Here is a 14,959-nt window from a genome sequence, read left to right on the forward strand (position 1 = left end):
CGTGTCACATCTTTCAGCAAACACCTCCCCAGCCTTATCTGTACCCCAGTAGATCTGCTTGCACAAGTGAGATCCTGCAGTGTTTGCTTCTCTTTGCTTCATACCTCACTTAGCATAATGTCCTCCATGTTATCTCATGACAGGATTTTTTGTTTTTAGTGTCACAGGTGTTCCACCAAAGCCCATACGCTGTGTTTTCCTTTCCCATTAGTAAGCACCTCCCTGCCCTGTCGGCAAGGGGAGATCTGCCCTCAGTTAGAATGCCCTCTGTTTCCACAGTGCCTTCCACATGATACCTCAGGTGCTCCCACTCAACACCTACCCAGAGTCAACCCTTCCATTCTAAAGGGCCATCCTGTCACAGCCTGTGTACCCCATGCCTCCCTGTGCTTCCCTTCTACCCACACCTTTCCATGCAGTGAGAGGGGCTGTTTTCTCTTCGTAAGTCAATGTGCTGCTTAGATACACACCTTGTATTATTGAATTAGGTTCAGTTAAAAAAAATTGTTGCTGCTGGGGAGCTCAGCAGTGTGTTTATAAACATGGAACTGTGTGAACATATGAGGACAGTGGTAACCTTATCCCTGAGTCCTGGCTTTCTCATATTAGAGGTCAGGCTCCACCCAAGGTCACTAAGGAGTTGGGCTGGCATAGAATGACCTTTGTCCAATCCTGCATTTCAGCTCTGGTTTGTGAGGCTGGCATTGCTGGTGAAGCTGGGCCTTTTCCAGAATGCTGAGATGGAATTTGAACCCTTTGGAAATCTGGATCAACCAGACCTGTATTATGAATACTACCCACACGTGTACCCAGGACGCAGAGGTAAGGCAGTGCTGCTTCTTTTCAGTGTACCTGTGTGTTCTGCTTTGCTTTGCTGGGGTTTATACAAACTTCAATACCCTGGGTTTTCCTTACCTACCCAAATCTGAAAGTCAAATCAGTAGCCTAGCACAAAGCCTAAAGCTACAAACGCTTGTGCATATGCTGACCTGGAAGTACTTGTTGCTGCTTTCTGGGTCTCTTAGAAACCAGCAGGCCAGCACCTGCTAGAGCCTGTTGCTCAATGTTCTCCAAGTGAACACTGCCATTGTGACATGGCCTAACACAAGTGCACATGTTCCTGAAACTTCTATGTTGACAGCTGCTGTTCTTAATTTATTTTAAAATTTGGTTATAATAACTGAGGGCGTCACAGTCTCCACCATGGTTTGGAAACACTGGGCCATAGCATGGACTATGCTAGGACACGGGCGAAAATGAGGCTGGATAGAAGGAGAGCCAGCTGTCTGAAGTCTTTTGTCCCTGTGTGGTGGTTTGGGTGAGAGGCTTAGTCCTCAGGTGAGGGAGCTGATTGGGAAGCATTAGGAGGTGTGGCCTCGCTGGAGAAGGTGTGGTCTCATTGGAGGAGATGTAGCCCTGGAAGTGGGCTTTGAGGTTTCCCAGCACTCACTGTTCCTCTTGCTTGTGGACCAAGATGTGAGCTCACTGCTGTTTCTTTACTCCACCGTCATGGACTGAAACTGTAATCCAAATTAACCACTTCCTTTCATAAGTTGCCACGGTCATGGTACTTTACCACAGCAACAGAGAGCTAAAGCATGGAGATGTAGGGCCTTAGAGACATCAACTCTGTGTCACAGGGAGAAAGCCATCTTGGGAGAATGTCTCAAACAGCTTGGAACTGGCTGCTGGGAGCTTGGGCCTTTAGTTGTCTCTGGCTGGCCAAGGCTGGCTTCCACTGGTAGCAATGCTCCCTGGGCAAACTCACTGGTGTCTGTGTGCTCCAACACCCTCACTAGTAAAGCAGCATGGGAAATCCTCACCTAGGTGTGTAGAGATTATGTCATATGTGTGAGTGGCACAGCAATGATTAAATCTGCCATTCCATGCTGTCTTGAGTTCATTAGTGTCACTTGCTGTGTTCCTGTGAGGCTGGGGGACATTCTTTCTGTACCACAGCAGCTTTACAAAGAGAGGCTCTGGCTGTCAGGAAATGCAGCCTGCAGTCTCAGACAGGACTAAGGGTATAAAGACCAGGCTGGTAACAAGTGTCAGAACCTTAAATTCACGTCGGCATTTTGGTTGTTAGTTATCAAATATCCCAAAAAGGCTGAGCAAGTAAAGTGCTTAGTGACTTTTTGTGTTGTTTTTAAGGTCAGATGCCGAGGCTTTGGAGGGATGTGGGAAGAATGAAGAAGGTGGCTCTCTGTATTTGCTTGGTCTGTTCCCCTTTACCTTGTACAAAATAGAGCTAGGAAGAGCTCATCTTTCTTAACCCAAGGCAGGCTCTTAACCTTATGGCTCAGGGCCAGTTTCAAGTTTCTCCTGTACTAGTAGTATCCCAACTGGAGCTGCTAAGGAAGATACCTAAAACAGAGCATAAATCCAAGCCCTTATTCTGAAGTGGCTGTGTGAGTCAGAGGAAGTCTAACAGCATCCCAAACAGACTTCATATCAGACCTCAGAGATGGGGCCTCCAATCCTTAATGGGTAAAACTTTTTACTCATCCAGGGCCATGCAAGTCTCTTTAGCCTCTGTACAAACAGAGCAGCCAGGGAAAGAAGAGCCACAACCAGGCTTTTCAAAGTGAGTCTTCTAAATGCTATGTGTCCCTCCCATACCTCGTCAGCAGCTGGAGGAGGTATGACAGAGGCATCCCTGAGTGAGGCTGCCCTGGAGCACCACACACTAATGCCCCACCCCATGCTGCAGCTGGTCTTTCCTTAGTGAGGCTGTCCTGGAGCACCACACACTAATGCCCCACCCCCATGCTGCAGCTGAAGCTGCTTGCTGTGTCCTGAGCGTCATTAGAGTTGTCAGCTTGCTTTCTCTGTGACTAGGTCATCCGTGCCTTCCCCAGTGTCCACCAGTCCACTCCACATCCATTCCCATGCGTCCTCCCCACATGCCAAAGAGATGCAGCCTCCTGTGGTGACTCAGGCTGCCTTCCAGGCTGTGGCCTGACAGACATCACTGATGCTGCCCCACTCTTTCCTCACAACATATTTGCACTGCTTGAGGGTCTTCTTTCCATGTAAGTCAGTGATCGCTGGAGATGTCATTCACTACTTAGCATATGCGAGGCCCTGGACAGTGAGAGCTGGAAGTTGGAGTCCATTGGCTTAGCATGTACGAGGTCCTGTGTTCAATCTCCGGTAATACTCTTTTTTTTTTCACTATGTATATTAATTTCATTCCTGTTGCTGTGACAAAACACCATGACCAAGGCAATTATAAGAGAAAGAGGTTATTTGGGCTTCAAATTCTAGATGGTTAGAGTTCATGATGGTAGAGTGAGAGCCAAGGCAGGCAACTGGAGTAGCCATGGACAGCTCACATCTGGATCCACAGCCCCAAGGCAAGAGAGTCTTTGAAACCTCAAAATCCATCCCCAGTGACACCAGGCCATGCATCCTACTCCTTCCCAAACAGTTCCACCAACTCAGGACCAAGCATTCAAACATATGAGATTATGGGGCCATTTTCTTCCAAGCCATGCTTCCCTTGCTACTGTGTTAAAATCCTCAAGAAAAACAACTTAAGGAAGGGCAGGTTATTCTGATTCAACATGTCAGAAGGGACACAGTCAATCCTGGAGGGATGTATGGTGGTGGGAGTGTGAGGCAGCCGTCACAGCTCAGCAGCAGTCTGCATGCGAAGAGAGATGGATAGAATGCTGGTGCTCCCCTCAGTCTCAGAATGCATTCCTGGACCCTGCCCATGGGGTAGTGCCACATCCTCCCACGTCAGTTAAGGGTTTCTGGCTTAGATGTGTGTCTCTGTGCTCTTCAGGCTGCACATCTGCATGCTCTCAGGCTGCACATCTGCATGCTCTACAGGCTGCCTACCTCTGCCGCACTTGCCTTGGCTTCAGGGTAGCAGCTAGATTTGATTGGGTTTTGTCTGTGACCAACAAAGAATAGATCATGAACCACACAGGCTCATCTCTCACTGACACCAAGCTACCAAGCCTGAAAGCACATAGCTGCATAAAGGTTCTGGGCTCTTCCTGGTGGCATTCCTGTGAAATGCAGGTGCAAGTTTTCTATTTCATATAATGGCTTCGGAGCACTCGACTGAAGTTGGAGGGCAGTCTAAAAGGCAGGTGTTTCCTGTGGAAGTATTTAAAAGCTCAGCTCCCGAGGGCTTCTGGCTACCATTGTCCTGCTCCTCGGCATCATCAACAGGTCTCCTGCTCAGGAATGGAGGCCTCTGCACCACAAGGAGCAAGCTTCCTTGAAGGATAGGAGCATCATGTTTAAGTCCACGTGTAGAATGGCCCATTGTCACTGTGCAATCTGAGGCCATATCTCCCCAGCAGATGTACAGTCTGAAACGCATTCAGATCTGCAGCCTGTAGAGTGTGCACATGTGCATCTTGAAGAGCATACAGATGTGCAGCCTGTGGAGCATACAGCTGTGCAGCCTGTAGAGCATACAGATGTGCAGCCTGAGAGAGAGCATGCAGATCTGCAGCCTGAGTGCATGCAGTGTATATCCTGAAGAACATGCAGATCTGCAGCCCAAAGAAAATGCAGGTGTGCATCCTGTAGAGCATACAGATGTGCAACCTGAAGAGAATGCAGGTGTGCAACCTGAAGAGCATTCTGATCTGCAGCCTGCCAAACATGCAGATGTGCAGCTTCTGTCTGAAATTAAATGGCACCTGGATGTGGGTGAAGGGAAGACAAGAGCTGTGCATCATTAAGCAGCTAATTCGAATTATAAAATGGACATAAATTACGAATGCTGAAGTGTTAACATGCATCCACAGTGATAGGCTGGATGTTGGCTAATGCCGCTTATCATTTTGTGGCATTACAAGCATAAATGTAAGAATTTGATTCATTCATTTCATTTTAGCTCACAATATATAAACAAAGCAAATCATTAAAATGTGTTTTTAAAAGGAGGTTATAGTAATACAAATAAATAACTTTTATGAACGAGCTTTAATATATTTCATTTAAGATTGGGCATAATTTGTACCCATTCATGATATTCATAACAAGACTTGATGAGTTGTGTATGGAGCTGTTGAAGTTGAGGTTTTTTGCTTTGTTTTTCATTCACAAAAGGGACAGTGCTGCGTTTGATGTATTTCTAAGACAATTTAGCGGTTTCTACCCAATGTTCAGCTGCTCTGCAAGCCGAGTTAGCTTTGTCCACTGACCCTCAGCCCCAGCTGGTCTGCTCTGCAGGCTCCTTCTTGTGCATGGGAGCAAGAAGGACAGTGAGTTCAGGCAGAGCAGCCCCAGCACCCACAGTGTCCTGCTCTCTGTCCTCTGATCCTGCCCTCCCACCACACTCACTGCTCTCTCCCTGCCAAGGCTGCATGTCCCTCCCCAGCACTGAGGGCCCATGAGTTCCGCTCCCACTGCCCGTCCTGCCCCTCCTGAAAGCCATCCCTATGAGGAGCTGCCATACCTCAGATCCAGAGAGTCCGTGTTCCCACAGGCTTACTAAACAGACTTGCTGTCTGTGTGGCGGGAGCCTCTTCCTTGGTTTTCCCACTTTCCCCAGGTTGCTAAAATTCCTTCCCAGGAGGAGGTGTAATATCTGTCCCTCCTCCTAAGGTCCCAAGGACACAAGAATCATGATCCACCGCATTCATTCTGGGGAACCAGTGAGTTTCCTGCACTTCTTACGGAACAAATGTGAAGAGTTGACTGTGGGTGCCCCTCTGCCCAGCAGGCTGCACAGAAAGCCTTGACTCCCAGGTGACCCCAGGCCTCCCCCACAGCTGCATAGATGGAGCCCTCCTCCAGTCTTCCCTAGCCTGCATTTTCTAGCCCTTCCTGAGGTCGTGTGCATTAAGGCCGGTTCATATGACAGGTGGCGGGGATTGGCTGGCTAGTCAGGGGAAGGTCTCCTGACCTCATCCCTCCATAGTGGGTTGTGAACAGTCAACAAGCCCAACTGGAATCGAAAGGATGTAGCTGAACTCCCCAAGATGGCGAATACTGTCAAAATAGTCCTCTGCCCTTTTCCCCTCCCAGCAGTAATGTGTGGTTTTCTTTCCTCACTGAGGCCAGCAGCTTGGTTGGACTGTGAGCTGCTGGGCCTGCAGTCCCACCTGCTGTTCTTCCACACTCTGACTCCTGTTCTGTGGGGGCTTCCTCCCCAGCGGCTCACTCTCCCACAGGCTTTGTTTCCCACCATTTTGTTTGCTGTTGCTGGTTTGTTGATGTTCTTTGCATGTTGTGGGTGTTTAATCCTTTGTTAGTAATTTTAAAGTAACTTTTCCCATTCTAGAAAGGATTGTTTCCAATCCTACAGAAGGGTACTCTGATTTCGGAGGGTCAACCTGGACTTTTTTTTTTTTAGTAGCATCTCCTGGTGGCACCATGTACACTATTACCTAAAATCATAACCACTGACATCCTGGCTGTGTTGTTGGGATCAGACTAGGAAATGAGGCACAGAGAACTTCCTGGAATATTTTCTTAACTAAGCCACAGCACACTGCTGCCCTGGCTATCAGCTGGACATTGACATAGCTCTAAGTACAGGAATTGTATTCCCCAAGGGCCGTGGACAGCTGTTGACAGCTGCAGAGGGTGCCCTGTTCTCTGTGGAGGCATGCTGTACTCCCTCAGAGTACACTTACCGCTTTTTTTCTTCACCAACAAAAGGAAACAGGAAGCACAAATTAGCTTAGCATATGTGCCTGTGGAATCCTCTGCCTCAGACTGTTGAGCCTTGACCAGACAATCCTGTGACTGCACACATGCCTCAGCTATCCACTGCTACTTCTGTACCCCCAGGGGGCATCCAGCCCTCCCTAGGAGACTTTTACTACCCCACCCCCCACCCTACCCCCACTAACATGGAAGGAGGAAACAAAGGGCCATGTTAAATACTGGGCAGTATGGATTACTTTCGTTTTGTCTATTGTCTGTCATGTTCAGAACAGAACAACTGCACTTAAGGACTTAAAATCCCTTTCCAAACCCTGTTGTCTGCTTTGCTTTTAAGAACCTTCCTTGCACCTGGAGTGGCCCTCTGGTTTTCATTGCCTCTTAATTAAATGAGTTTTTGTTTTGTGATATACTAGAGCAGTTTGTTTCTCCAACTACAGGCTTTGTGTTCAGGTGTTGACAGGAGTTACATCCCTGGATAGTACCAGTAGGTTGTTCACTGCGTGCTTGTATTAGCATCGTGTACTGGTTCTGGGCAGCACGTGTGGCACGGTTGGACCTGCTGACTTTAACAGTCACTGTGATTTCCAGTGAGCTCACTCCGCTGTATGCCTTGGCTGTATTTCTGTCTTCCAAGAAGTGAGAGGCCACAGCCATACAGTAGCACTTTGAGTCTGTTCGGAGCTGTCTCCCACAACAAGGACAGACTCATCATGACACGAATTCAGGGTGTTTGTTCATGGTACAGTCCCTTCGCTTTCAGTGCATGGGTAGAAATCACTCACGAGAAAGAAAACGCGTTTTGATTGTCTTCAGTGCACCATGCCAGCAGTCCCCCCAAGGGGTTGGGAGCTGTGTGTTTAGTTAAGATTGCAGTAGCTACAAGGATGCTGCAGAAACTCAGTTCAGAACTTAGTCCTGAGAGATCACCCTCACTTCATCTGAACCAGATGTACAGACTCTTGAATTAACTGAGTGCTAAGTGTCCATCCTCCCTGCGACCATCCACTCAGCTAAGTTGTCACCCATCTTCAGTCTTCCTCTGCTCCCTCTAATGTCTGCAGCTCACAGGTCTTGTTCTCCAGCTAAATTCTGAAACTCTTTCATATCCACACAAAACCTGACATGGCTGCTCAGAATTAAACGTGCAGCATAATACTGCAACCATCTAGAACTTCTTTTTTTTTACTGCAAAATCAGTTTACCTCCCACAGCTAACATGTTGGGCTGAAGTTAGATTTATAGTTCACATTACTCTGCCTGAAGTCCTGAGCACCAAGGAAGGATGTCCCTTCCTGCTTCCTGCAGCTGGAGGAGAAGGGGTGCCCTCATCCTGTTCCCCACAGCATGAGGAGGAGCCTGTTGGCTGCTCATCATTTTCATTAAATTTTGCATTAGAGCAAATTATCGAAGATGTGGAAACTCACTCTGAGGTTTCATTGCTACCACTAGCTCACCCAAGCGAGGGCCTGGTTTTACCCCAGCCTTTGCTACAGCTGAGGAGCCAGCTGGAGCGTTACCTGGCTTGGATGGCCTAGTCCATGTTTATCATCATCGCCTACCTCCACCTAGAAACTTTGATCAAGTTAACCACTTAAATAACAAATACTTGGCCTAGGATATTTCTGTTTGTGTACAAATGTAGCATTGGGTGGAAGATGTCCCCACAGGGTTGGACATTCATACTCGGCAGTGTCTCTGGCATGGAGCATCTCAAAGAAACTGATGGAATGCTGCCAACCAGCCGCCCTGGTGATGGGGGAGGTAGAAGGGGAGAGGGTTCCAGGGGCACCTAATGGAGCAGTGACTCCAGCCAAGTGTCCCTGTTACAAGGATGAACAAGGAAGGCCGAGGCCAACTTCTGAGTCTGTGCCCTAGTGAAGGAAGAGGCTACAGTGGAATGCTCCTGACATGGCCTCTGTTGCCAGTGGCAACCATGCACGTAGCAGTGAGCATAGCCCAGCAAGTCCAGCTGTCCCACGCTGCCAAGAGCTGCATGCCTCTGAGAACAGCAGTGACGCCCACAGAGGTCACACTCATGTAGCTCTCTGCTTTCATTTTTGGGGGCCCATGCCAAGGCCTGGCAGATTTCTAGCACATTCCTTCTTGACCTTCCACAGTGCTGGTGTAGATTTTCAGCACTACAGGGGACTGAAATAAATTTGGAAGGGGTGTTTTTATTTAATGTTTTCTTTGTGTGTGTGTGTGTGTGTGTGTGTGTCTGTGTGTGTATGTGTCTGTGTGTCTGTGTGTCTGTATCTGTGTCTGTGTGTGTGTGTGTGTGTGTGTGTGTGTCTGTGTGTGTGTGTCTGTATCTGTGTCTGTGTGTGTGTGTGTGTGTGTCTGTGTGTGTGTGCACCACCACCCCAGCTTCGTTTACTATTTTCTAAACAATTAATGAGAAGACTTTTATTCATATCAACCTAGATTTAGACAGGTCACAAGTGTACATGGGAGTCATCCACAAAAAAAAAGCTGGACTAGGAATTATGTCTTCTTACAGATTTTGATTGGCCTTTCTGCCTAGCAAGATCATGCCTCCCTGCCCAGAAGAAGAGGCAGGCGGGCTTAGGTGGTGTGCAAGCCTGGCATGCTTTGTTGTAAGGGGAGCCAAACTGCATATGAAAGGTGCTGAAATTCTCAGCAGCTCAGACAGGCCAGCTCATCCAGGGGGAGTGTGGTGGCTTGAATAATAAATGTCCCTCATCTGGGGCATTTAAATGCCTGATCCCCAGGTGGTGGTGCTGTTAGGGGGTGTGGCTTATCCAAGGGAAGTATGTCCCAGCTTCTGTGTGCTTGCACTTGAAGAGACAGGAGTATTTGCTTGAACACAATGGCTACACCTGGCATTTGCTGTGTCTGCGTCAAGGGCCTTGACTTGACTTGCCTCTTAAAAACTTACCACATAATTTGTAAGTTAAATCTGTGTGCCTAGCAGATAGTATTTCCCCAGCTGCTCTCTTCCTTCTCAGCTCTAGAACCTCCTGTTTTTCCTGTTCCCATTAGTTTCCTCTTTCATAAGAGGCCACATGCTTTTTTGCTGATTGGCAGCCTTGAAGAATTTAACCTGGAGAGGCCTCTTCTCTTGTGCAAGCCCAGGAACGAGAAGAAGCCTTTTCTGATTTGGCTTCACTTTGTTCCAGGCATTTCTGAGCACCAAGAGGAAGAGGTGCCCTTGCTGAGACGTCTGGACCCTTTTTGGCATTCCCAGGAGCACCTCCAGAACCCTGTTCTCTGAGTCCAGAATAGAGAGGTCCCCCCACTGAGCTATCTGCCCCCTCTCTGGCCTCACTAGGGCACTTCCAGAACTATCTTTGCAGCCCTCCCTGCTTGGAAACTCAGGCTAACCCACTGTCTCAGTCAATGTTTGATACCATGACCAAGGCAATTTTTATAAAAAGAAAGCATCTGATTGGGAGTTTGCTTACAGTTTCAGAGGGTTAGCCCATTAATCTTGGAGAGTACCATGGCTGCAAGCAAGTAGACACTGGAGCAGTAGCCAAGAGCTTGATCCTCAGGAGGGCAGGGGCAGGCGGTGGGCGGGGCGGGAGACAGAGACAGACAGACAGACAGCCACTGGCCTAACTTGAACTTTTGACTTTTGAGCCAACAAAGACCGCCCCCAGCAATGTACTTCCTCCAATAAAGCCACACCTCTTAATCCTTGTAGTCCTTTAACCCAGTCCCACTCCCCAGGGACTAATCGTTTAAATGCATGAGCCTGTGGGGTCCATTATTATTCAAACCATCACACTCCCCATCCCCCTGGACTGCTACAGTAACGTACTGTGCTGTGGCTTTCCCTGGTGGTTATTCAGTGTCAGCTACTGAGTTCATTTGGGACAACCTCCGAGGTTGCTGCAGAGCTGTGGCAATGTGGTAGTTTACCCAAGAAAACCAGCTTGTACTTTATAGCTGGACCAAAAGGTAAAGGGCTTTTGTCCTTCCTTCCACTCAGCACCTGTATGCTGGCTGGTGTTTTGTCAACTATAAAACCTAGAGTCTCTTGGGAAAGAGGGAATCTTAGTTGAGAAAATGTTCCTACCGGATTGGCCTGTGGGCAAGTCTCTGAGGCACTTTCTTGATAGATACTTGATGTGAGAGGACCCAGCTCCTCCGGGCCTGTGCCACCTTGGGCAGGTGGCCCTGGGTGGTGTGAAAAGCAGGCCAATAAACAGCACTCTTCTGTGGATTCTGCATCAGTGCCTGCCTCCAGCTGCCCGCCTTGAGTTCCTGCCCTGACTTCCCTGCATGCTGGACTACAAGCTGTAAAATGGAATAAGCCTTTTCCCCCAAGTTACTATTGGTCACGGTGTTTCCTCACAGTGATAGAAATCATAACTAAGACAGCCTGTAAATGCTTCCTTCCTCTCTTTGCAGTCAGAAAACACACACGTTCACAGCAAGCCCATTCACTTATCTCTTGATTTCTACTCTAGGCTCCATGGTCCCCTTTTCGATGCGCATTCTACATGCAGAACTGCAGCAGTATCTGGGGAACCCACAGGAGTCCCTGGACCGACTGCACAGGGTCAAGACAGTCTGCAGCAAGGTAAATAAAGGTCATGGTATTCGGTCCACTTCCTCTCAGCAGTCACATCATGTCATTCTCCACCTGTCCCCCAGGGAGGCCGCTCACTTCTTCCTCGTACACGAGGACCTAAAATAGTACGACTAAAGTTTTTTCAAGGACTAGAGACAGGTTTGGGGCAGTCTTGAGTCCTGAAAGCCCTTTCCTTAGTTCACAGCAGACACATTCCTCACTGGAAACCACACAGGTAAGCTGCCCAGCCTCCCCAGGACTGAGCCAGGCCACTCCTGTGCCAAGCAGAGCACGAGCCGATTACCCTGGGCAGTGAGTCATTACTCACAGGACCATTCCCAGAGGCCAGGAGGCTGTGGATACTTTCTAATTGTTTCCAACTGCAAAGTAACTTTTGAGCCAACAGAACCTCCTACTGCATTCGGTGATTTGTTTCTTTTCACTTCCCAGTGTTTCTTATGAAAGTGTTGTGGTGTTCCCGGGTCATGACCTTAGCCTCCCTGCAGTATGCAGAGTGCTGAGAGCCCTCCCCAGAGTGCAGAGTGTGGACAGGGATTCAGGCACCTCAGCCACTTAGGTTTTTAATCCACCTCACTGCTCCTGCCATAACCTAGAATATAGAACAGCTAGGCATGGTGTCACTTGCCTGAGATCCCAGGACTCTGAGACTGAGGTGGGCAGAGCACAAGTATTAGACCAGCTTTTGCTATATGTCAGAACACTGCCCAAAAAACAGAACCCGCTTGCTGCTTTCCTGCACTTAACCAACTTCTTTCTTGCTGTTACACTTCTTTCTTAGGACCTGGCTCCCTGTGCTCAGGAAGATGCTAGTGAGATTTCTCAGCATGTAGGGCTATTCACAGGGAAGCCTAAGAGCCTGGTCACCAAGGCAGAGAGGGAAGCAGACTGATTACAGAGTTCTGAGCGTCTGTAAGCCAGGTTCCCCAGATGAGCCTCTTCTGTATGGAAGACTCACAAGGAAGGGATAGTCTGCGTGTTCAGTGTGCCTAGCTTAGAGCAGGCCGATGTTCTTAGGCAGCATCCAGTTTTATTAAGACATCACTTACTTTTCACAAAGGAGATCCAGTGTAGCTTTTGTTTATTGTCCTTGAGTCCTTTGGTGACTTTGCCTGTCTGGTTTAAATGGGATCAAGTGTGTCCTGCTGCTGTGACTCAGAAGTCCATGGCTGTCACCGTCTGCAGATGCCTGTCTTCTGCTTTCTACGCCTTTCTTTCTGGCTCTGCACAATGTCTGTACCTCCAGGTCTCACCAGAGTTTTGCAAACCAATTGGGAAAGAACCCACACAGCAGAGACATTCGTAAGAGCTATTTGCATAAATATGTGTAATCCATAAACAGTGAGGTCCAATTAGCTTGAGGTTAATTTCATTTGCCAATACAGATGAGCACCACCACCCCAACCCCCGCAATCCCACTTAGATTTGGCTTTGGGGTGCCAGGTGGAAAGGCTTAGAGCATCCGCTGCCGCAGATGAGCCTCTGTCTCTTGCACTCTGAAAAAGAAGCGCGTGGGATGTGAGTGTGGCCTGCTTCTCTACTGATGGCTGACAAGACAGCCTGAGAGCTCTGTTCCAGGAAGGGTTGGTGTCTTTGCTAAAAGGGGTTTCTGACAGATGGGCGCACTTGCATTTGCTGCTTTACAGTAGACAAAGTTAGAAATGCAGGACAACAGCCACCACCGTCCTCGGTGCAGGCTCAGCAGGCCAGCTGTCAGCACCCTGATGGCCTGCCCGCTGCTAGCGTCCCCTGACACACATGCTTCCCTTGCTCCACTTTCCTGCAGCTCCTGCAGAGAGCAAATTAATTGTCTTAATCAGAGAAGATGGGGCATTCAGCCAGCAGATTAAAGCAGCAGAAAGGACGAATGGGGACCGCTTCAGCCACACACCCTGCCCTCCAGGCTCACACTCCTGGAGCCCTGTGTCTGCCCTGAGCCAGTTGCCCTCAGTGAAGGAGCTGTGCCTCCCTTCCTGGGTTTGCAGGATCACAGCACAGTAGATATGTACATCAGAGACCTCCAAATGGCAGCATTACAAATCCCAGTGCATGAACAATTAAAAAAAAAAAAAGCCACTGGGCTGGGCATGGTGGTGCACACCCTTAACCCCAGCTCTCGGACAGAGAAACCCCAGTCTCAAAAAAATGGGAAAAAGGCGGGGGGTGGGGGGAGCCACTGGGCACTGCCCTGCCATTATGGAGTCTTTTGTTTTGTTTTATTTACTTGTTTTCAAGACAGGGTTTCTCTGTGTAGCCTTGGCTGTTCTGTACTCACTTTGTAGACCAGGCTGGCCTTGAACTCACATCAATTTGCCTGCCTCTGCCTCCCAAGCGCTGGGATCAAAGACGTGTGCCACCACGCCCAGCTCATTACGGAGTCTTGATACACCAAGCACAGGCCCCAAGGCTGAAGAGGGATGTGTGGGAACACCAAAGAAAGTCAGGCCTTCTGGCTAGTAAAAATGTCTCCCATTCAGGCTCTTAGCCTTTCTTTTCTCAGCACATACATTCCCTCAATCTGATATGAGTAGAAAGAAAAGCACCCCCCCCCCTTTTTTTCAAGGTGTGAAGGTCCTAGAAGCATTGACGGGAGGACATTTCGGAGTCACCCCAACTAGGTAGAAACATCCAGCTGTTTGTCCTGGCCTGCTGTGCTGAGCAATGCTGCTAGTGACCCAGACTAGTGACCTCTTAGTGCTGGAGCAGTGGGGGTGTTTAATAATCCTCCGAGTGCCCAGGAAGCCTCTTGTGGGGCTCTTCCCTGTGGGAAGCCTGCCTTCCAGAAGGTCCCCAGGTGATGATGATAAAGGGAGGAAGGCCTAGCTGTTAGTCAGAACCAAAGAGGGCCCTGGAGTTGGTGTCCATCTCACGCTGATCTGCGTGTGTGCTGAGGCCTCTTGACTACACCTTGCCTTGCCCATGACAGCCTCCTGCAGGCCAAGGCCCCATTCCCCAGTTGTACAGAGCAAGCTAGCTGAGCCCCCTCCTCAGGTAACTGTAAAACTCAAAGCAGGGATTTGGGTCCATTCGTATGTTTAGGTTACAGGTTGCCTTTTTAAATACTGTGGCAACTAAGTGATAGTGGCTGTCCACAGATTCAAGCAGGGCACCAAAGTCCTTCAAGACACGTTTCCCCTTGTATGCATAGCCTTCCTGTGCTGTGCGTGGGAGTGATAGCTGTCTGCATTGTGGGAATGCAGTCTGTTCTCCAGAGCCAATCCAGGATGTGCCCAGGGCTCGGGATCTGGAGGAGCCCCTCTGCTGTAGTGAGCCCCCTCATCAGAGAGACTGCCAGGCCAGGAGCCCTCTCTTCCAGCCCCACGCTTCCCCTTCATTGCTTCCTCCCAAGGCCTGCCCACTCAGCTCCAAGTCCCTCAGCCCACGACTGAACTTGATTACAGTGGTGAGCTCGTAAGACACCCAATGAGGGATCCATTTTCGGGCTGCGCAGATTGAATGAACTGAAATTCCAAAGTGTCTCGGCTCAGTGCTCCTCATGGGAAGCCCTAAATTGAAAGCGGTGCAAGGTAACCTTGACTCAGCTGCTGCCTAGCAAATTACTCTATGGCTTAAAGCAGTTTCTTTCATTTTTGATTAGTAGGTTAATTGCACCTGTTGATGGGTTTGGGCGCTGTATTTCGATGCGTGCAAGTGTAGCCTCCTTTACCAACCCTTTGCCCACACCTGACACCTCCAGGCTCAGATCGGCCTAACTTCCACCTGGAGAGCTGACAGGCCATTCCGCCCTCCAGTCCC

General features: G+C 49.1%; 1 protein-coding gene across 3 annotated transcripts in view; it reads left to right on the forward strand.

Moving 5' to 3' along the window:
* The window catches only part of TRAPPC12 (trafficking protein particle complex subunit 12), a gene marked incomplete at its 5' end in the record, with an annotated part of 67,496 nt that overhangs the window by 32,740 nt on the left and 19,797 nt on the right, over window positions 1-14,959 (forward strand). For all 3 annotated transcript variants that reach the window (XM_084793600.1, XM_084793599.1, XM_084793601.1), the window contains 2 exons: window positions 684-822; window positions 11,082-11,194. In XM_084793600.1, the coding sequence (XP_084649726.1) occupies window positions 684-822; window positions 11,082-11,194 (252 nt within the window). The remainder of the gene's footprint in view (window positions 1-683; window positions 823-11,081; window positions 11,195-14,959) is intronic.

This window comes from Acomys minous (assembly GCF_964271855.1).
Source record: "Acomys minous genome assembly, chromosome: 8".
NCBI lineage: Eukaryota > Metazoa > Chordata > Mammalia > Rodentia > Muridae > Acomys > Acomys minous.